We start from the raw sequence: 20,474 nt of genomic DNA on the forward strand, positions 1-20,474 counted from the left end.
CACTGATGTCAAGCTGTCTTCGATCATCTTACCAAGTGGCAAAACTACAAATGCATATTTGAAAAAAAAAAAAAAACTCAATGATGGTATCCAATGAAGATCCACTGATATAAGAAATTAACTATCCACACAAAAAATTAATTATATTCTTTGACTATCTCTAAATAAATTAGCTTCGTTTTATCATTAAGACAAACTTTTGAATCCTTCCTTAAGGCCTTTAAGTGTTCAAACTCGACACAGTAAAATAACAACAAAAAAAAAAAGTCCCCAACATTTTTCCAGGAACGTTATACAAAAAGATGACATTTTACACCTTTTGTCAGGATACATTCCAGCGTCCAGTAGAGAAGTAACTAAGAACACCCAAGAACAAACTTTGTTGGCCACCAGCAGGGGAGCTCTTCAACTTAGTCCCCAAACCCATTCAAACAAAAGAAGCTCCGTCTCCTCCATCCCACTCCCCAGACCCGCGCCCCGCGGGGATACTCCAGATCCCCGCTCCCTCTCCACCCTCCCCCGCCAGCTCTACTTACTCCTCAACGCCCCGATGAGCAGAGAGCCGTCCTTAATGAGCTCTTTGATGAACTTGTTGGTTCGCTCCAGCTCAATCTCGTGACACTGCAGGCGCTCCCTGAAATCCGGACTGTCTAAGTAGGAATCGCTGAACTCCAGAGTAGGGAGCCCCATGGTACAGGCACTGCCAGCGGCCGCCGGGGACACGTCTGGGTCAGCGGTCAGGGCGGGGACAGCCGGCGACTGCGGCGGGCGCTGGGGACCCGCGATCGCGGAGAACGCGCCGGGACGGGAGGGGACTGTGCCAAAGGAATGGGCCCCGCGCGCCCCGCCGCCTGCGCGGGGCTCCCGCGCGCGGCACGCGGACGCCTCGGAGCTCAGTCTTCCCCGACCGCGAGGCGGGCGCAGACACCGGGGGTGGGCCGCGGCACAGGGCCGTTCAGGGTGTTGTCATCGCGGCGCATTGTCGCCGCGAGCAGGAGGCGGCGGAGCTATGGGCCGCGGCCGCAGCAGGAAAGTTTCCTCGCGGCGCGCAGACACTTCCGGCAGCTCCGGCAGCTCCGGCAGCTCCGCGCTCCTACTCTCTTGACAGTCGTCTGCGCTGTGAGCCAGCCGCGCTCAGCCACCGCTCGGGCCGGGCCGGGCCGGGCCGGGGAAACCCACCCCCTCGGCGGACGCAGGCTCAGAGAGCTCGCAGATCCGGCCCGGGCTCCGAGACCCTCCTCCTGCCTCCGCGCTCCCACCCCGCGCCACCCCGCCCCTTCTTCCATCTACCCTTCTGCCCCCACCCTCTGTGTCCTGCACTTCGCTCCCAGGCTCTGCGCCGCCGCGGCCAGGCTGCGCTCCTGCCTTCTCCCGCGGCGTTAACTCTGTCCCCTCCCGGGCGCCTGGCTCCTTGTAGCCCCCGGTGACACGTTGAGGTCCTCCACGCCACAAGTTTCCCAAACTCCCACCATACCTCCTCTACCCCTCCTCCTCACTACCCGCTCCCTAGAATTGTCTGGGAGAGAAATCAGCGTTAACTTTCCCTAAAGTTTAAGATAACATTTTGAAGCCTGGTTGAACGATGCTACTTTCTAGCGTTAGTTTAGATTTTACTTCACACGCGTCCACTGAATGATTATAAATTCCAGGTTGAAAAGCTTTCCTGTCTGTTTCCCACCGCTCACTTCATTGATCCAAGGAAGTCAGAGTTTTATATGGAAAACAAAACAAACAAAAAGCTTCACAGGCCGTGGGCTGTTTATTGTTGTTTTTCCAAGTGGCTGTGAAGGTGGGAACACTGTAGGTCATTCTCATCAGCCAAATACCCATTTCCTACTTAGCCGTTCCTATGTCTCGGAGAATACCTATTAGCCTCACAATACTACATAGCACCTGGAAAGAATTGCCCTACAAGCATGGAGATTTTTAAATTGTTGAAGTTGGCTGGAGTTCTAAACGAATAGTTAGTTCCCACCAAGAGGCAGTTCCCCCTCCTCTGGTAGAGGATCACCTAATAAATTTCTGTTCTCTCCAAACCAGGACACAAAAGAAACTGCTGCTTTACATCCAGTCCTGCCATCATCTATAGGATTTCTGAGAACCCAGTTATTTTCCTTCAAGATCTGCTTTTAATTTTTGTTTTCATTGCTTTGTCCATTTGAACCATCTGTTAAAAAAAAAACTCTTGTGCAGATCACGGGAAAAATTGCATTAAAGTGCTTTACATTTTTACCAATTAAGTTTCAGAAATTGTTAAGACTTAGTTTCAAATGGCTTTTTGAAAAAAGTACACATGAACATTAAAAATAGCACATAATCCTAAACTAAGACAGATAAGATGATGGCTTTGATTTAAATTCTTCTGAGCCACAGAAATTAGACTTAAAAATCTTCCACCCATATCTACATCATAAGATCTCAAAATATTGACAGAATGGCCAGTCGCCATTACGGTTATTTTTTCAAGTGTTTAACTTGTCAGTTAAATACTCCTCATTTGGGTAGGTGGGGTGTAGGGAAATAATACTATTATTTGTCAGTTAATGGAGTGACAGAAGCAAGCAGCAGTGGGGCTGTTTTTCACCTGAGGTGATTTCACCTTTATTCATCACACAGCCAAAAGACCAAAAACCAGTCAGTCCAAACAGATAGTTTCCTTTCAACTTTTGCCATGTTGCTGTTCCAAGCAACTAAACCCAATGCCAACTACTGAGATATGAAACAGGATAAAATATAACAATCTCTTCCTGTTTTTCATTAAAGTCCTGTGATTAGTTCTTCGAAAATGCTTCTACAGTCTTTGATAAGTACCATTTAATATGTTGTATGTCGATTTTTAATTTTTCTTTAAAAGTCTAGGACAAATTTATTCCAGCTTCTAAGATATAGGATATCATTTAGTCATTTGGGTCTGTAATTACGTCTTTTATATCTACTGTGTACATTATTAGGATCTGAACAGAGAAAGGATTTATATGAAAAGATAAAGCAAAGCATAGTATCTGACTTCAAGCAGTTTTCAGAATAGAAAACATTGAGAATGGGTACCCATATCACATGAGGCAGAATATGTTCTCTACTAACAATGCACTGATGCCATTATCAATATGTTTCCACTGATGTCCATTACCGCATTCACATCGATTGAGATTTTTCCTCATACTTTCTATCCTTTAACCTCTAAAGTTTTGTATGTCACAATGGACTTTTTCCCTGTAGGTGCTTTCAGAGTTACTCATGACTATCCCTGTGATTCATCCTTTAATTATACCTGCTAGTCAGGCTTTCTCTTTTGCCACATTAACCCAGCTACTTGAGAGACACCAGGAATGGCCTTGCTTTGAGGGAGGTTTACGGTCAGTTTTGAACTGTTGTTTTCATGTATTATTTTTCTTACTGTAATAATTGAACCAGATACATTTTAAGAGAATAGGCTTTCTAAATCAAAGAGTGTTTATACCCGTAAGCTTTTTTTTCCATAGGAAATTTTAATGGATTGAAATATAGCCTCTCCAAAAATTTCTACTCTACAATACACGGTTGTGTCAACTGCATGATGAGTTTCACAAACATGATTGGCTGACATACTCTTTGGCATGGTTACTGGCACAAAGAAATGTATCTGCTTGTTTTCTTAATTCTGAAATGGGATGTGTGGGTCTTTATTTTAAAAAGCAAAATAGTGAATTGGGTACAGTAAACTAACATATATTTATAAACCTGCCTAAAACTTTTTTCTTGACCTAGATCGTGTCTGGCACTTAAGCCTGGTGCTCAATATATTCTGAGTGTTACTGTTATTAATATTCTTTTTAATTAGTTTTGTAGACTTAGGCCTTTCAGACTCAGGTATTCTGAGCCTGGGTTCAGGCCTGGGTTCAGTTAAGAGGTGACTAAACAGAAGATGAATGTACCTAGAGAGATTTAACATACTTTTCAGCCTTTCCTATGGTGAGAATGTAGTGACACTGCCACTGCTTGCATTTCCACCTGTGTGTTTTCTTTCCTTAAAGATGCTCCTTGAAAGTAATTTTTGTATCATTTAGTTCAACCCTACATCATGTCTAGAAAAACAATATTGAACCTAAATGAACAAAACACATGATTTAATTTTTTTAACATTTTTTTAATGCAGTAAATACACATAACATGTAATTTACCACTTTAACTATTTTTAAGTGTACAATTCAGCGGCAGTAAGTACACTGTTGTGCAACCATCTCCACCATCCATCTCTAGAACACTTTTATCTTCCCCATCTGAAACTCTGTACCCATTAACAACTTCCCATATCCCCCAATCCCCAGTTCCTGGTAACCACCACTCTACTTCTATCTCTATGAATTCGACTACTCTGGGTACCTCATATAAGTAGAATTATACATTTATCCTTTGTGTCTGACTTATTTCACTTAGATGACTTAATTATTAATAAGAGAAGCAAAGAAGACATAAGAATCAGATTTGTTTTTGAAACCATTTGAACCTACGTAAATTTTAAATCAAGAGAGTTTTTAAGATATTCTTCTGCAAACAGAAAAAGGTAGCTTGGATCAAGGCCATCCATAGCAAGTATTATTTTTTCCGCTTTTTTAAAAGCATTTTTTGTGTTCCATACAATTCTTGTCAGATTGGTTGATGTATGGCACTGCATTCTCCAATGGGCAAGTGTACATGTCATATTACTAGCGACAGTGGCCTAGTGACTTACTAACATTGCTTTTTGCAGCTAAAAAGTAGATCGTGGAGCTCCTCTCAAATGCATGTAATGCTCCTTTTCTCCTTTCCACTGTTGTCATGAAACACAGACAAGTGCTAGATGTAGCCTGTGCTGGAAAGGAAACTTTGCTTTGTCCAGGGGCAAGAAAAAGGAGTCTTTCCTAGCAAAAGCACAGGACATAGACCATATTGTGTGAGTATATTGACTCTAAGTGTTTATTGCCCAACAATAGTCTGAAGACCAAGTAGGTAAATGGTTGAGAGATGAGAAGAGGAGACTTGGACTAGGTGGGTAGGTATGAGAGTGAGGAAGAGATGGGCAGTGAGCCTATTAAATAAAGGAAGGAAACATTCTGTGTGATTGCATGGTGAGGTAGGAATCCAACATAACTCTAAGATTTGAGCCTATATAACTCAGAAGAATTATCTTTTTAGAATAAATGTAAACAGGCTTTGTTTTCCATGCTAGGGTTGAGGTATTGTTCGTGTAACTAACAGGTGTGTCTGGAGGAGAGACGTGCAGCATTAACAGTCAGGGGCTAGGGGTTAGCTTAACAGAAGGGCCATGGAAGCAGCAAGTCAAGTCCATTGACTAAAGGAGCAGCAGTAACTGCAGAGGATAGAATATGTTCCATGCGACAATATGACTTTTAACGTCTCTTCTAAAGCTAAATTTTATTATGATGACAGAATTCTGAAGAAAAGAATGAAGGAAAGGAACAGAATTCTAAGCATGAAACCCTCATCAACTAACTACATTTACCCAGAGAAGAGAGGGAGAGAGAGCTAGAAAAAATGAGAAAGGAAGAAAGGGTCGGGGGGAGAAGAGAGAATGAATTTAATTAATTTAGGGAATTTTTTTGTTTTGCTTATTTGGTTTTTATTTTGTTTGTTTGGTTTGGTTTTTAGGCATAGATTTCTATTTCCATTTAGTATTGCCCTCTTGTGGCAAACCGTGATGTTTGCTAACTCTGACAGAAAACCATAAAGCAGACAGCAAAAGATCAGGAGACTAAAATATAATGTGTACCTCCATGTGCTGGGTATGATACAAGAGTGCTTATGTATATCTCCTTATCTAAGCTTAACCATAATCCTGTGAATGTTAAGTATTAAGTACCGTCAGCCCCATTTTCAGGTGGGGAAATTATGATTCAAAGTGCTTAGTTTACATAGCTAGAAGGTACATAGCTAGAAGGTAGTGGAGTTGAATGTCAATCTAGATCTAACTAGCAAAAAGCCAGATTTAAAAATATCGAGTGAATTCAACAAATATTTATAGGTATCTATTATATCCCTGTTCCACGGTAGATGCTGAGAATATAAGGGTAAGCAAACCTTCCCTCATTCCTGCTCTAATTAAATTTTCAGTGTAATCAGTTATAATGGAGACATTAATCAAATGGTCACACAAAGGCCATTTATAGTGGTTTAGGGAGATTTACCCTTCAAGCTTTCTGGCTTCCTCAAGTATAAAATTAGAATGATAGTGATAATGGCTATTATTTATTAAGCCCTCATGGTGTGCCAGACATTGCCTTAAGCTCTTTATATTCATGATTTTACTTAGATCTTTTTCAGCTCTATATCTGAGACATCGCTATGTCTCTTTGACTCAGAGTTAGGAAGACACTCCACACTGACGATGAGAATCAGTCATGGGTACTAGGCTCAGAGATGTGCAGCTGTGTTTGGAGAGGAAGTTTTGTATCTCCTTACCTCTCGCTAGAACTCTTTTAGGGGTGGCCTCTCCTGGATTCCATAGAAACCACTGAGCACACAGGATAAGGGAAGCTTTTACTGAGAAACTACAGTGCCCTTGATCCCGCTAGGCTTACTACTCCTCACTCTAACTCTGGAGGTAAGAACTTTACCTCCAGGTTCAGGACACTGAGGTTGAGGACACTGAGGCACAAAAAACAAAAACTCCAGGATAAACAGAGAGTCTCTGGCTATAATTAGTATGTACAGATGTGAAAATTGGACAGCGAAGAAGGCTGACCGCCCACCCCACCCCCCATTGATTTATTGAAATACAGCATTGGAGGAGAGCTCTACAGATACCCTGGACCACCAGAAAGATGAACAAGTCAATCCTAGAGCAAATTAAGCCTGAAATAAAGGAAGCAAAAATGACAAAACTGGAAGCAAAAATGACAAAAATGAAGCTGTCCTACTTTGGGTACATCATGAGGAGGCTAGGTTCTTTAGAAAAGACTATCATACTGGGAAAAATAGAAGGCAGCAGGAAAAGAGGAAGAACAAGTATGAGATGACTGATTCCATAAAAGAAGCCATAGGCAAGAGCTTGTAGGAGCTGAGCGGGGCTACTGAGGACAGAATGTTGTGGACATCACTCACTCATAGAGCTGCCAGGAGTTACAGCCAGCTTATCGGCATGCAACACACCCCACACCCACTCTGACTCCAAGACCACAGCACAACAAAATATCTCTGTTAGGACACTTATACAAATTTATAATATATTTTTTACATAGCTCTTTCCCCTCCCCGCCACATTTACGCTCTTTGCTTTTACACTTTAAGCTTTTAGACCATGTCTTATTCTTTGTATCTCATGCACCTGGCACACTATCAGCCCACACAAGAGACCTAACAAATGTTTTCAATGCACGAATGCCTTATAATCGTCTAAAAATTGTTTCTTGGCTTCTTTGGTAGAGGCATCTGAGCAGATGTGTAGGGGAGCACAGGAAGTTTCTCCAGGGTTCTCCCATTTGGTGTGGAGGTCTCTATGTGTTGCTTGAGCTCCACTGAGCATGAAAGGTGAAGTGGAGCTCACTATCAGTGCTTCCAGGCATTGAGTATGTCTGCACTAGAACTGCTGCCAAGTAACATGCTGTGGCCCTGGCTGAGGCAGTGAGAAATGTGATGAGGAAAATAACAAGCCCAGAAGGAGCTTAAGGAAACTAACTCAAATGACTCCACACCCAGCAAGGAGAAAATCATAACTCAGTCAGAGTGATAAGGAAAACAAAGAACAGACCCACAGTTTCTATGGTTTGAGCATTTCAGATGGGAAAAAAAGACCAAATCTGAAAGAGAATCTGCAAGCAATAGTCATAATAGCAACTTCCTTTATGAGAAATAAAATAAAACATATATTATCCCTTAAAATGTACATTAAATTATAGTCTGTCCGTGTGAATTATACCTGGAATTAGAAAATCTTACAAAATTGTGTATAATGATGACAAAGTTATTTTTCAGAAAGGGTAGAATTCTTATTTTTACATTTATTAATTAATTCTTTTTTTTCCAGCTGCTAATTTATTAAATTTTATTGGGAGACAGAGTGGATTACTGAGATTAAACTTTAATTTACTAGACAAATAAAAGTAGTATAAGAAGTCTCAATTCTTCTTAATGTACATTTCACTCTACTAATCTTTTCCTCTCCTGGTAGGTGTCAAGATGGAAAAGGGTCAGAGAAAAGAGAGTAGAAGATGTATGTGTTTTTGAGATTAGGCAAAGGGAGAAAAGGTAAGTGGAATGATAAGCAGATGCTTAGCTAGATGCCAATACCAGGGGGAAGCAGCCTGCAGCCAGAGCCTCCGTTGGAAACAGACAAAGAAGCCACACTTCAATTACATTGTTTGTGATTATTTGCATTGAATTGTCTTGCTTTTACTCTCATTGTTGATGTCAGGTTTTTTTTTTGTTTTGGTTTGGGTTTTTTTTTGGTGCATTTGAGGACAATTTTCATCCGTAAAGATAATCAGAATGTTTTATTTTTTAATTTTAATAACTGATGCTATTAAAGTTACAATTTTTTTTAAAAAACCTGGTTTTACCATAGGCTTCTGAGTTCAACTCACAAATGGTACTGTTCTATCTATATGTTTAGCAAATGTTAGCAATCATTGTTTTAAAAACTTTAAATAATGTTTGGTCTCACTTACAAATTTAAACACCCTTCCAATTAACATCAGTTTAATGGGTTAATACTTCAACATTTAATATTTATTTTTTTCCTTTTAAGGTATTACCTTAGCAAAATCTTTCTGAACGATAAATAATCACATAAATTTAGTAGCAAATTTACAAAATGGCCAATCATAAGTTCTCTTAAATATTCTCATAAAATTTTAAAAATGCCAATTTAACTTTGCAGGTCAAACAACTAAAGTTTTTAAATTAGAGTTATTTTAAAAAACAAACTATCACAAACATAAGAACGTAACATTTAAGACAAATCACTTTTTACCTAAAATTTAATACTATAATTTTGATTCTCTTAAATCTTTCTCCATGTACAGAATTTTAAATCTCCATGAGGTTAGAACATATATTTACCTCTAAGGAATGTCAGTTATCTGAGATTATTTAGACCAGATAGTTCGACCATGATGCCATTTCTTGTTCATTACCAGAAGGGGACTCATTGAATAATCTTTTTCATAATCATTGTTATTGCTTCATAACTCATGCACGTGGTCATGAGCCATGAACCTGAAGTTAAATTATTCATACCATATCAGCGTCTTTCCAAATTTTCAAGTAACTCATAAAGAAAGAAATGAATATACTTCATACAATGCAGGTATATTGTATTTAGATACAATTCTTGGTTCTAATCCACAAAATAGATTCTATGATACATTAATTAGAAGCAATTCCCATTTATGAAAAGTTTCACCATCTTTTATTTTTCTATCTACTCGCAGAAGCCTTCCAGAGTGATCACTCAAATGGAATTTGCATTTTATAACTCTGTTATGAAACGAAGTGTGTTCACCCCCAAATTTATGTTGCATATTGTTGAGTCATGTTGAAGCCTTAACTTCCAATGTGACTGTATTGAAGACAGGGTTTTTAAGCAGGTGATTAAGGTTAAATGAGGTTATAAGTGGAGTCTCGATTCTATAGAACTGGTGTCTTTATAAAAGAGGAAGAGATAACAGAGATCTTTCTCTCTCTACCATGTGAGGACACAGCAAGGCAGTGTGTGCGAGCTAGGGAGAGAACTCTCACCAGAAACCTTACTCTGCCGGAAATTTACTCTTGGACTTTTCAGGTTCCAGACTGTGAGAAAATAAATTTCTCTGGGTTAAGACACCTAATCTATGATTTTATTATGGCAGCCTGAGCAGACTAAGTAGACTCTGTTAAAGACATGTAATACAAAAATTAATAGGATCTTGCATTTTCCTATATTTTGGGGGCCTAGAACTCTCAGGAATAGTTTTTTTTAAATGATAGCTGATTGAATTGTAGATATCTTTAAAAAATATCTTGGATATCTTACTAGATGTAAGCTAATAGGACTTGCAATCTTAGTTAAAGAGGCTACTTTACTAGTGTTTATCTGTGTCTAATCTCTTATCATATCTGTATTGTGCCTAGTTTTAAAATCATAGAGAGAGATCAGTTTTGGAGAATGTGCTTAGTGTGAGTAACCAGCTCATCCAAAAAATATATCAGTTTAGATGCGTCAGGTTGGCAAGAGTCAGGTGAAATCCTGGGGAATGAAACAGGAGTGATATGGTTTATCCAACTTCCTCAATGCGAAGCAGTTCTCTAATTGAGAGGAAGGGCTGGAGGTAAGACGGGGAACTGCTCTGAGTTAGGAACAGCCTCGCAATAGGGATCCTAAGTATCAGTTAAGGTTTCCTAAAATGTTCCTTAAACACAGACGGGAGCAGCCTCCAGGTGCTCACAGCCCACTGTGTGAGGAAACAGACTATTTATGAACCATCCACCACTGATGCATCTGCCATGCTTTCTGGTTGAGTTCGATTTATTCTGGAGGAGAGGCCAGGAAGACACAGAGAGGATGGCTCTGGGACTATGCAAGAATGACAGATGTAGAGGGGTGTTAGGATGTGTTTGTTTTCCTGAGACAATTCCTTCCCCTGAGAGGGAAACTTAAGTAAGACTGTGAAGGGAGAACCTTTGTTATAACAATGAATTCCTGTCAGTATCAGCATGAAACAGGTATGTTGGGATCCTGTTCATCAGATGCTCCACTCAGAAGGCAGAAGGGTGACTCAGTACCTGAACGACCTGACCTTTCCTTTCATGCTGGGAACTGGACAGTCGAAGAGGGACTGAAAGGTGGTTTATATATTAAAACCATGTTTGACAAGGAGAGGAAGAATAGAGAGGAGGGATTTCCAGGATATTCCTGTCAGCTGGACTTCAAGTGACTGATGATGACTCAACAGGAAAAGTGAAGGACTGTTTTGTACCATTCTTAGGAGCCACGTACATTCCTAATGACCTGTTGGTGAGATATTCTATCTGATAATAGCTCCTTTCTGCTCTAGCAGGTAGTGGCTTACTTATATACAAAGAACACTGCTATTGATGAGCCTTTTCTAAAGCAGGATGAAGTTGATACCTAAAATAAGAATATTCCCTTCTCAAGTAATAAAAATAAATCATAGTCTTTATCTAAGCTGTTTCAGGGCAACTTCAAATGTGAGAAAAAAATTAGTAGCTAAATTATTTCTAAGAAAATGTGACTTCTATTAGTGTAGGAGGCAGAACTTTTAACTGTGACAATATAAAAAGTATAGCATAATTTTGGTCAAGAGTATAAAACTGAAGTAAGTATTTCACAAATACCAAAGATCTATTTAAGTGTGTTGATTATATGGCAAGGTAAGGCAATAATTTTAAATTCCGTATCTTCTCCATAAGTCATTCTCTGATGATTCTTTTTGCAATTGCTTTCACTACTTCCAGCTCTACATTGCCAGGCAGACCCTTGTAGTTCCTGCCCACTGGACATCTCCACAATGGTTATTCCAAAGATACTACAAGCTCAGTATGTACACTTTGCTACACTTCATCCTTTTTCCTAAACCTGCTTTTCAGATTGCATTTCCTGCCTTAGTTGGCTAAGAAAGAAACTTGACAAGTAATCAGTCACTAAGATACCTCTTTGATATCTCTGACGTCTACTCATTTCTGTCTACCCCCAGCTTCAGCATGAGGTCAGTCCTCATTGCCTGGGCAATTGAAATAAGCCCTTAATGTGTCTCCATGGCTCCAGTCAGCCATTCTCTAATTCATGATTGCAGTGAGGATAATCTTTCCGAAAAAAGCAAATTTCATTCTCTCCAGGCCTTAAAATCCTTCCATGGCTCCTCTTGATTGATGGATAGGGTCCAAACTCCTTAGTTTGCCAAACCAGTTTCCGTTATCTCTCTAATCTCACTGATTGCCAAATCTTTTGCTCCTGGAATTATGCTTCAGTCAAGCTCAATTTCCTTAAATTCTCCTAATGGGCTTGTAAGAGAGATCATTAGGAGTTCATGAGGTCTCCATGAGAAGTTTTCTATTTTATGTTTTAATTTTGATAATTATTTTTTAAAATACTATTGGCATATTCTGAATCATTCAGGTCAGTGGATTTCAAACTTTAGCACACATAGGACTCACCTGGAGATCTTATGAAAGGGCCGCTCTGTTCTGTGGCCCAAGGCATTTCTAATAAGCTCATTGGTGCTGGCAGTGCAGCTACTCTGTGGACCACAGTTTGTGTAATAAAGGTCCAGAATGATCAGTTTTTAATTGAGTACAACCACAAAATTGTCTTGTTGTCATGGACTAACAAATAAAGAAGAGAGGCAAACTTAATGTTTTAAATAATATTCATTACGAATGAAGACCAAATGATGTCACAGCTTGCTATATAAATAAAGATCTGGCAATGGTTCTAGTAAAAGATGATGAAAGAATTAAATCATTTAGTACAAAGTAATATAGGCATGTCAGGCTCAAAAGATTCGTAGTTATCAAGATAATATTATTTCAGCAAGAAATATCACTCATGCCATTAAATTGATATTGCCATTTGGAATATTAATTTTGTATTTTTCTTTATAATTAATTTATCCATGTGTTTGGGTTTTATAATTATATAATAGCTATAAACATTAGGATTTATACTTAGTATTTTATTTCTACATAGTTAGGAAAACAATTTAAACAAATTCCAGGGTATAAGATAAATTTACTCCTTTATAATAGGTCTAAATACTGCACAATTTGAGAAACACTGGACTAAGCTAAGTCATGTCTCTTTGACTTTGCTGCTATTGTCATTTCTGCCCGGAGTACCCTTCCTTAATCCCTTGCCAACCTTGCCACCCTGCCATCATGTCCACTTAGCAAACAGCTATTTTTCCCTATGGCTTCCTTTCAGAGATTCATTGTCAGCTTTATATTAAACTGTGCCTTATCCTACTTCCTTTCATAAGATCTATGACACTTTACCTCACACTTGACTTCATGTGTTTGCTTACTTTGTTGACTGTCTGTTCTATTCCAAGGACAAAGGTCTTGTCTTTTTCTTATTTATGTTTGATCAGTGCTTGGCATAACATACTTGCTCAATAAATGCATGGCTGTAAAACTTGGCTTGCTCCTTCCTAGACAGAAAGAGTGGGTCAACATATCACATGTTCATATTTGTGGGCAAAAAAAATTAAGAGTATAAAACAATTGTAATATACTTCTATGTGTAATTTGATTTCAATATAGTAATTCAAAAGGTTTACTTGTCTCCTAGAGAATCTGCTGAAAAGTCTGTATTTTTGCTAATTTTCCAGAGGTCTCCTTGTTGAAGTCAAAGCTTAGAGAGTTTTCAAATAATGCAAAAAGAACATTGTGATTACATTTTAGTTGATGCATCATCAGAACTAAAAATAGAATGGAAACACTGAAAAATCTTTACTCGAATCTCCAGCCAAAGTATAGTTAAACATTATGAGTGAGCTGGAATTATTAAAACTTTAAACTTTTACTTATGAAGGATAAATTCTGCAGCCCATAGAGACTCCTGGCCCTAACTTCCTTGTGTTTTGGTTTTGCCATTCTATTTTGGTTAGCACCTTCACTAGAGCTGGATGAGGGAGTGAAGCTGTTTGCCTTTAAAAAAAGGACAAAGCCTAAAGTACATTTGGCTTTATTTGATAATGAGACTGATTTTTCTGGCCTAGATATAGAAAAGACCTACTTCCTAATAAGACCCTCTCTGAATTTATCAGAATGATGGACAGCATGGGGTTAGGGTTGGGATGAGGATCTGGGGACCTAAAATGGGTTCTATCTAATTCTGTCCCTGATATATAAATATGACTATAATACTACACATATCCTGTTTGAGAGAATGGCTTTGATAGAACAAAGTTGGTCTGGCACAGCACAGAACTAAATTTTTATTTTATATGCATAGCTGCTGCCACTTCATTATGAGAACAAGACTCTTTCGACCCTAGAAGCCATATAAACTTATATAGCTCAGTGGTTTTGGAGATTAATTCATTTATATCTTCAACTGAGCATTTCTCTACTTAGAATGAACAATCTAAGAAGGAGATTTCTATTCAACTCCTTCAGAGTTACTTATTTTACTCCCTAGCAGTATCAAACATACTCATGATTTTCTTACTCTTCCATGATCCTTCTTCCTGGAATGCCCATCCCCATCTGTGATGGTTAATTTTATGTCAACTTGATGGGGTTAAGAAGCACAAATAGCTGGGAAAATGTTATTTCTGGGTGTGTCTATGAGGGAATTTCCAGAAGAGATTAGCATTTGAGTTGGAGAACTAAGAAAAGTAGATGGCCCTTCTTCCCAATGTGGGTGGACATCGTCCAATTTACTGAGGGCAAGAATAGAAAATAAGTTGGAGGAAGGGTGAACTTTCTGTGTTTGAGCTGGGACATTCATCTTCTCCTTCCCTTGCACTCAGTAGAGACTTATGCCGTTGCCCGCTCCCTAGCACCCCCTTCTCAGGCCTTGGACTCAGACTGAATTACACCACTGGCTCGCCATGGCAGATTACAGGACTGCTCAGCCTCCTAGTCACATGAAACAATTCCTATAACAAACATTTTATCAGTACTGTTTCTGTGGAGAACACTGACTAATACTTATTCCAAGGAAAAAATCAGTTTTTCAAAACCATCCCCAGATATTATTTTCTTCAGAAAGCTTCTCAGTTATCACCAGGGAGTGATCCAGTTTCTCCTCTAGGTTAGCTTTATGTCTGGTATGAACTTTTTGGACATACGTAATTCACAACACCCCATTTGTTGACCTGATCTCAACAGGGAAGGAATAGATACAAATGGACACGTGGAATCTTAAAACTCCTGGTACAGTGGAAAGAATACTTGATTTGGAATCAAAAGATGTGGTTTCAAACTCTCCTTCTTCATATGTCCAAGTAGAGAAATTTCTGTTTTGTACGCTTTATAGACTGGTCTTCCACATCAATTTTTCTCTTTGGGAAAAGAGCGTTAATCTGTTTGTATGCCTACTCTCTCCCACAGTTCTGTCAACAGTGAAGGTGTGTTCAAATATTTGTTATATTGAGTTAAATTAAACATAGCATTCTTGTTATTGTACCAGTACTATCTTCTGCGTTTCACACACAGGACCTTGGCACAAAATTGCAGGCCTTTTTCCATTTGGTAAAGAGGAAAACACACAGACTAAAACAGATTTGCCCTATTTATTTTCTGATGTGTGAGAAAATTGTCCAACCCACATGTCAGAGAAGGGGAGTTATTTATCATCACTGCGTATTTTGTTGTCTAGCATTGACTTTCAAAAGAAATGAGCTAGCCTTCTAGACTTTATTTTCATTGATGTCTTTGCTCTACCTGTACACTCTGTTCATTTCTAAATAGACTCTTCTCCTGGGAACCCCATTTTTGAGATAGATATCTAAACCTCAATCTTCATTTTGAACATCTTAAATGCCTACGCACTAACCGCAGCTGTTTGTTTATTCTCTGTTTCAACAAGGACAAATGTAGTCACTAATTTTTGCCTTTTAAGGTAACAGCCGATTTAATACTTGCGGGGAGGGGGAAGCCATCATAGTCATAGGAGAGACAAAAATACAGAATATCAGCAGTCTGTGTTCTTTGAACATTCACACTGAAGACAAAAACAATGTTTACACATTATTTAAGGAAATAGGAGAAATTTTGTAGTAGACAGTATATCTAAATGATTGCTTTTTTAGGCAGCTTTTGAAACTTTTATTATGGAGTGTGGTTCATCAGAACACAATTTGTATTGTCTTTACCCATATGTTATTGCCAGAAATTCAGAGTAGCCCCCAGGAGGGAAGTGCCCCCTTATTTTTGGTTACGACATATGACTGGAGGTCATGTAATGGGGATATTCACATTTATCAAGTTACCCCCACATGATACAGTCCTGACTATACTTCTCTGATACCAGTTTTTACTCATGATAATTTGGGGAGCTGACGTGGTATTCCTTGAGTAATAGTTATACCTTAATGTTTGTATAAACCTTTATATTTTGCATATTTTATCTCATTTAACTCTCTGTATTATTCAGAACTCTTTTAGCTGCAAGTGACAAAAACCAACTTAAACTAATATAAGCATTAAAGAGGAATCTTTATTAGAGGGTAAGGGCTTACCTGAAAACTCCAGGGGTAGACTTTATGATCTGACTTCGATCATGGCAGGAATAAGATGTTTCCTATGACTATCTTTAACCCTATAACTCTCAGCTCAGCTTTTCTCTCTGAAAACTCAGTCAGCTGGCTTTAGCTTTTCGTGTTTCTTAGTGCTTGCTACTTTAGAGGAGAGAGTCTCTGTGTATTCGTAGAGTAAAGCTCAAAAAAGGACTCCAGTTGGCCCCTTGTGGGTCTTATGCCCATCTCTGGGACCATCAGAGTAGAGGGAGGGTTGGAGTGTTATGATTGGCTAGATTATTGTCACTCTCTCAACCCTGTGGTCTGGAGACTGGTGGGGCTGTCCAAACCAACAGGTGATTCAGAGCTACGTGGAGTAGGGAGGTTCTGCTCCTTGAGGGAAACGAACTGCTGGGAATTGGACACAGATGCCCACTCTGTTATCAGAAACCTATGAAAGGTAGGTATTGTTTTTCATATTTTAGAGGCTCAGAGAGATTGATTTGCCAAAATTCATACAGCTAGTGAGTAGCTAAACTAAATCTTCTAATCTATTTAGTTCCTTTTGTTGATCTTCAGATAAGAGAACACATTAACCACTTTAAAAAAATTCTTCCTTCTCTTTAAAAGAGACTCACAAATAGGCACATAAAATTACCATCACAAAGTAAAAGAGTAATTGGTTCACTTTATGACCTAGAAAGAAATCTGGAATATTTTGCAAGTGGTTGAAAAGACAACAAAAGGTCATTTTAAATATAGAACAACATTGTAAGAAAGGAACACCAAAATGTACAAAAATGTTGCTGTAACTTTTCTACTTATTGGACATATTCTATTAAAAAAATTATAATTTCAAGTTTTACTGTTGGTTTCCTTTTAAAATAAATTTGAAAAAAATACCTCTGGCGGGGGAGGGAGGACTCTTTAAGAAATAGTACAATGTGCTTTAAAAAATACTATTGCACTTTCCCATTAATATTTTTCTGGGATATCTGGGTGGGGTGGAAGAGAGAGTTTGGGTCAAAATGACACAGAGGAAAGGGCAGAACCAGCTTTTTTGTTAAAAGGCAGCATGCAGTCCTGGTCATAGGAACAGTCCAGGTTCACCAAAGTAACTGCCAGAGGTCAAGCAGTATTTGGTCAAAAAACCAAGTGTGTGCATCTGACTCGTAATCTCTGTTTCTAGAGGTAAGAAGTAATCCAGTGGGTTGTTCTTCCCCAAATCCTAGAATGTCTAGAGCCTAATGATCAAGAAATATTTAAATATTCAAATTTAACACATTGATTATTGTATAATTTCATCATTAACTTTTCTTGCTTCATAATGTTTCCTAACAAGCTTCAGAAGCATCAAGACATTTCCTCAAGAAATTTAGAAAGAAGTTAACTGAAAATAGAGAAAGTCATTGATAGAAGTTTTATGAAGAAAACAACAGACAAGAACACCAGTATTAGGTTGGGCTGAGAGAACAAAAACTAAACTGCAATTCCCTGAAGCGGGCTTACAATGTCGATTGTAAAGAAAAATGAGTTAGACATTATGGACAATCTTATTAAATAAACAAACCAAGAGCAATTATAAGTACATAGTTTTAGGGAAACAAATTCATGTATAAAATCTGACTGAGGAAAAAAAAATGACCATAAGTTAGAAAAATTCCATAATGAATATAAGCTTTTAACCACATAATTAAGAGGCTTCTTACAAAGATAGCCTCTTTCAGTGCTCAGACTAAAGAGTCTATACCCATCTTAAAATTATTTTTATGGGTTTTGCCATTTGGCATTCTTTTTCATTTTAGCAATTTTCATGAGAATAAATATAATAATGCATTTTATGTAATAATACTTAATTATTATTATCTACTATTTATCCAATGATCTCACGCTAGCTATAAACATTAATTAATTGAGATTTACAAAACCCTGTGAAGTGCCAAGTACAATGGCCAGGTTGTACTTAACCACTAATTTCTCTAAATGCTGCTTTGAAGTCTTTGAATATTTAACTAGTGATTATAATTCATGTTGCTATCTGGGAAACTTAAAGTAAACTCATTTTTATCTTGTTCCCATGGTTTTCAAATAAAGTTTTCACTCATGATTTCTGGAACAAGCCATAGGAAATTTGAATAATTTTGACTTAGAGTTGAAACTATGTCTTTAAGAATATTCAGACCAGCGAGAAAGCTATGCTGACATTTCAGTCCTCTGCAACTATAGCAGTGATATACCTCATTATTCCCACTTTAGTATTTTCCACAGCAGTCAGCTTATAAGGCTTCAGACTCTGGCCCACAGAATAAGCTGATCTCACAAAGATTTATCATGAACCTAGCTTCCTTCTTTTCAGACTTCCTCTAATTCTCTCTTTTGGCTTTCTGTCCCAAAAGTATAGAATAGAGCTATGGGCTGGTAATTCAGAGGCCAAGTGTCCTCCAAGTATGTAACAATAAATTAATTTCACTTCTTTAAAATGGTTTTATATACCAAATGCAGGTAAAATAATGCCTATTGTACAATTTCTCAACATTGTGGCCACTATAAAGTGAGATAATATGTACAGTTGCTCCTTTTTGGAGTCTGTGTTTGGTTCACATTCATTTAAAAAATAATCGTTCAATGCCTATTATGTGCCATGCTCTGTTCAAAGGGCTGGGAAAGCAGTGAACAAACTAACAAATAAATAAATAGTTGTTCTCATGGGACATATATTCTAGTAGGCAGGAGAGAGAAACAGTAAAAATATATCATATGTTAGATCAGAAGTCCCCAACTCCCAGTCCGTAGACCAGTACCAGTCTATGGCCTGTTAGGAACTGGCTGCACAGCAGGAAGTGAACAGCAGGCAGGCGAGCGAAGCTTCATTTTTATTTGCAGCTGCTCTCCAGCGTTAGCATCACTGCTTTAGTTCCACCTCAGATCATCAGGCATTAGATTCTCACAGGAGCACTGGCCGCTGGTGCCAAAAAGGTTGGGGACCACTGTGTTAGATGATATTATGGAGGATCTGGATTCAATACAATTCCTATCACTTATGAGCTATGTAGCCTTGGGAAAATTACGTGACCTCACTATACCTGTTTTCTAATTTGTGACATAGAAAAAAATACATTTTAGGTTTGTGTTGAGAATTTATACTCATCACAAACAGTCCAGTTTGATATTCTAGTACGATTTAGTGAAATCCGATAAATTTTATAATCATTATGATAACAAGAGACTTTTTATGACAGCTAGTAATTCTTAGAAATGAGATTTGAACCCAGGCAGTCTGACTTAAGGTTCCTGTGCTTAACTACTGGCTTACATCACCTCCTACCACTAATAATAGCCAAGAGCTTCACATGTGTAATCTCATTTAACCCACACAAGAACCTATAAAATAAGAAACAATGCTGCCCTCACAGCCTCCTCCTTTGAGCACCTGAGTTACTATCACCAGCTGGATAGCACTCTCTTCTTAGAGATCTGAGTCCTGCCTCTGTTGGCCTCTCCTCCAAGCTTTAGGTGCCAATTACCTCAATCTTTTCTCTTTGTAGCCCCTGCCACTGAGGTGACGGGGAGGGGTTCCTAAAATTGCTAGCTGTATGTTACCTCAGTGTCCTCTTTTCACGTTTTCAATTCTCCAAAACTATTTAATCAATTCCAACACAGAAATTAATAGTTTCTGTTAAAATACCTACTGTGGTTTTAGGTTTCCTGCTTCAACTCAGACTGATTTGTACTTAGTACCAAAAATGTTCCCCAAAAAACCTCACAAAGAAGAAATTTGGAGATTGGCTAAGTCATGTCCTTGGCCTTGAATGCAGTGCTAAGTTCATTGCTGATGAGAGAGGGAATACTAGTAATCTATGGCATGCACCACCAAATGCCATTACAATTAATTGGGTTATCCCTAGCAGTTGATTGCGATGAAGTGCTAGCTCAAGGAAATGCCCACACTTTTTATAACACTGTAGTCTTTTACATGGATGGCACATGATTTATTTCACCAGTCCCCTATATTTGGGGTAGTTTTCAGTTTTTCACTGTGATGATACCATAATAAACATCTATACATTATATCTATATATGTCATATATATATATATAATATTTATAATAATGCGAAGGGATATATATATACATATATATTTATAATAATGCGAAGGGATATATATATATATATATCCCTTCGCATTATTATAAATAGAAGTATAAGTACTTCTTTAGAATAAATAAGTCATTAAAAAGTAATGGCTAATAATGTTGAGAAATTATTTCTGGTAGTAGAATTGCGGGTGATTTTTATTTTCTTCTTTATAATAGTCTG

The 20,474-nt window shown here is 38.3% G+C and overlaps 1 protein-coding gene and 1 long non-coding RNA gene across 6 annotated transcripts in view; one reads left to right on the top strand and one right to left on the bottom strand.

The window, feature by feature from the left end:
* Positions 1–726, bottom strand: part of ARHGAP42 (Rho GTPase activating protein 42) — a 229,197-nt gene extending 228,471 nt beyond the window's left edge. For all 4 annotated transcript variants that reach the window (XM_039881976.1, XM_039881978.1, XM_039881977.1 and 1 more), the window contains exon 1: positions 537–726. In XM_039881976.1, the coding sequence (XP_039737910.1) occupies positions 537–690 (154 nt within the window). In that variant the 5' untranslated portion in view covers positions 691–726. The remainder of the gene's footprint in view (positions 1–536) is intronic.
* Positions 727–3,290: 2,564 nt separating this feature from the next.
* The window catches only part of LOC120618095 (uncharacterized), a 45,771-nt gene continuing 28,587 nt past the window's right edge, over positions 3,291–20,474 (top strand). For both annotated transcript variants that reach the window (XR_005657141.1, XR_005657142.1), the window contains exons 1-3: positions 3,291–3,356; positions 8,147–8,223; positions 11,431–11,512. This is a non-coding gene — a long non-coding RNA (uncharacterized LOC120618095). The remainder of the gene's footprint in view (positions 3,357–8,146; positions 8,224–11,430; positions 11,513–20,474) is intronic.

This window comes from Pteropus medius, unplaced genomic scaffold, assembly GCF_902729225.1.
Source record: "Pteropus medius unplaced genomic scaffold, Ma_sr-lr_union100, whole genome shotgun sequence".
Classification (NCBI taxonomy): Eukaryota; Metazoa; Chordata; class Mammalia; order Chiroptera; family Pteropodidae; genus Pteropus; species Pteropus medius.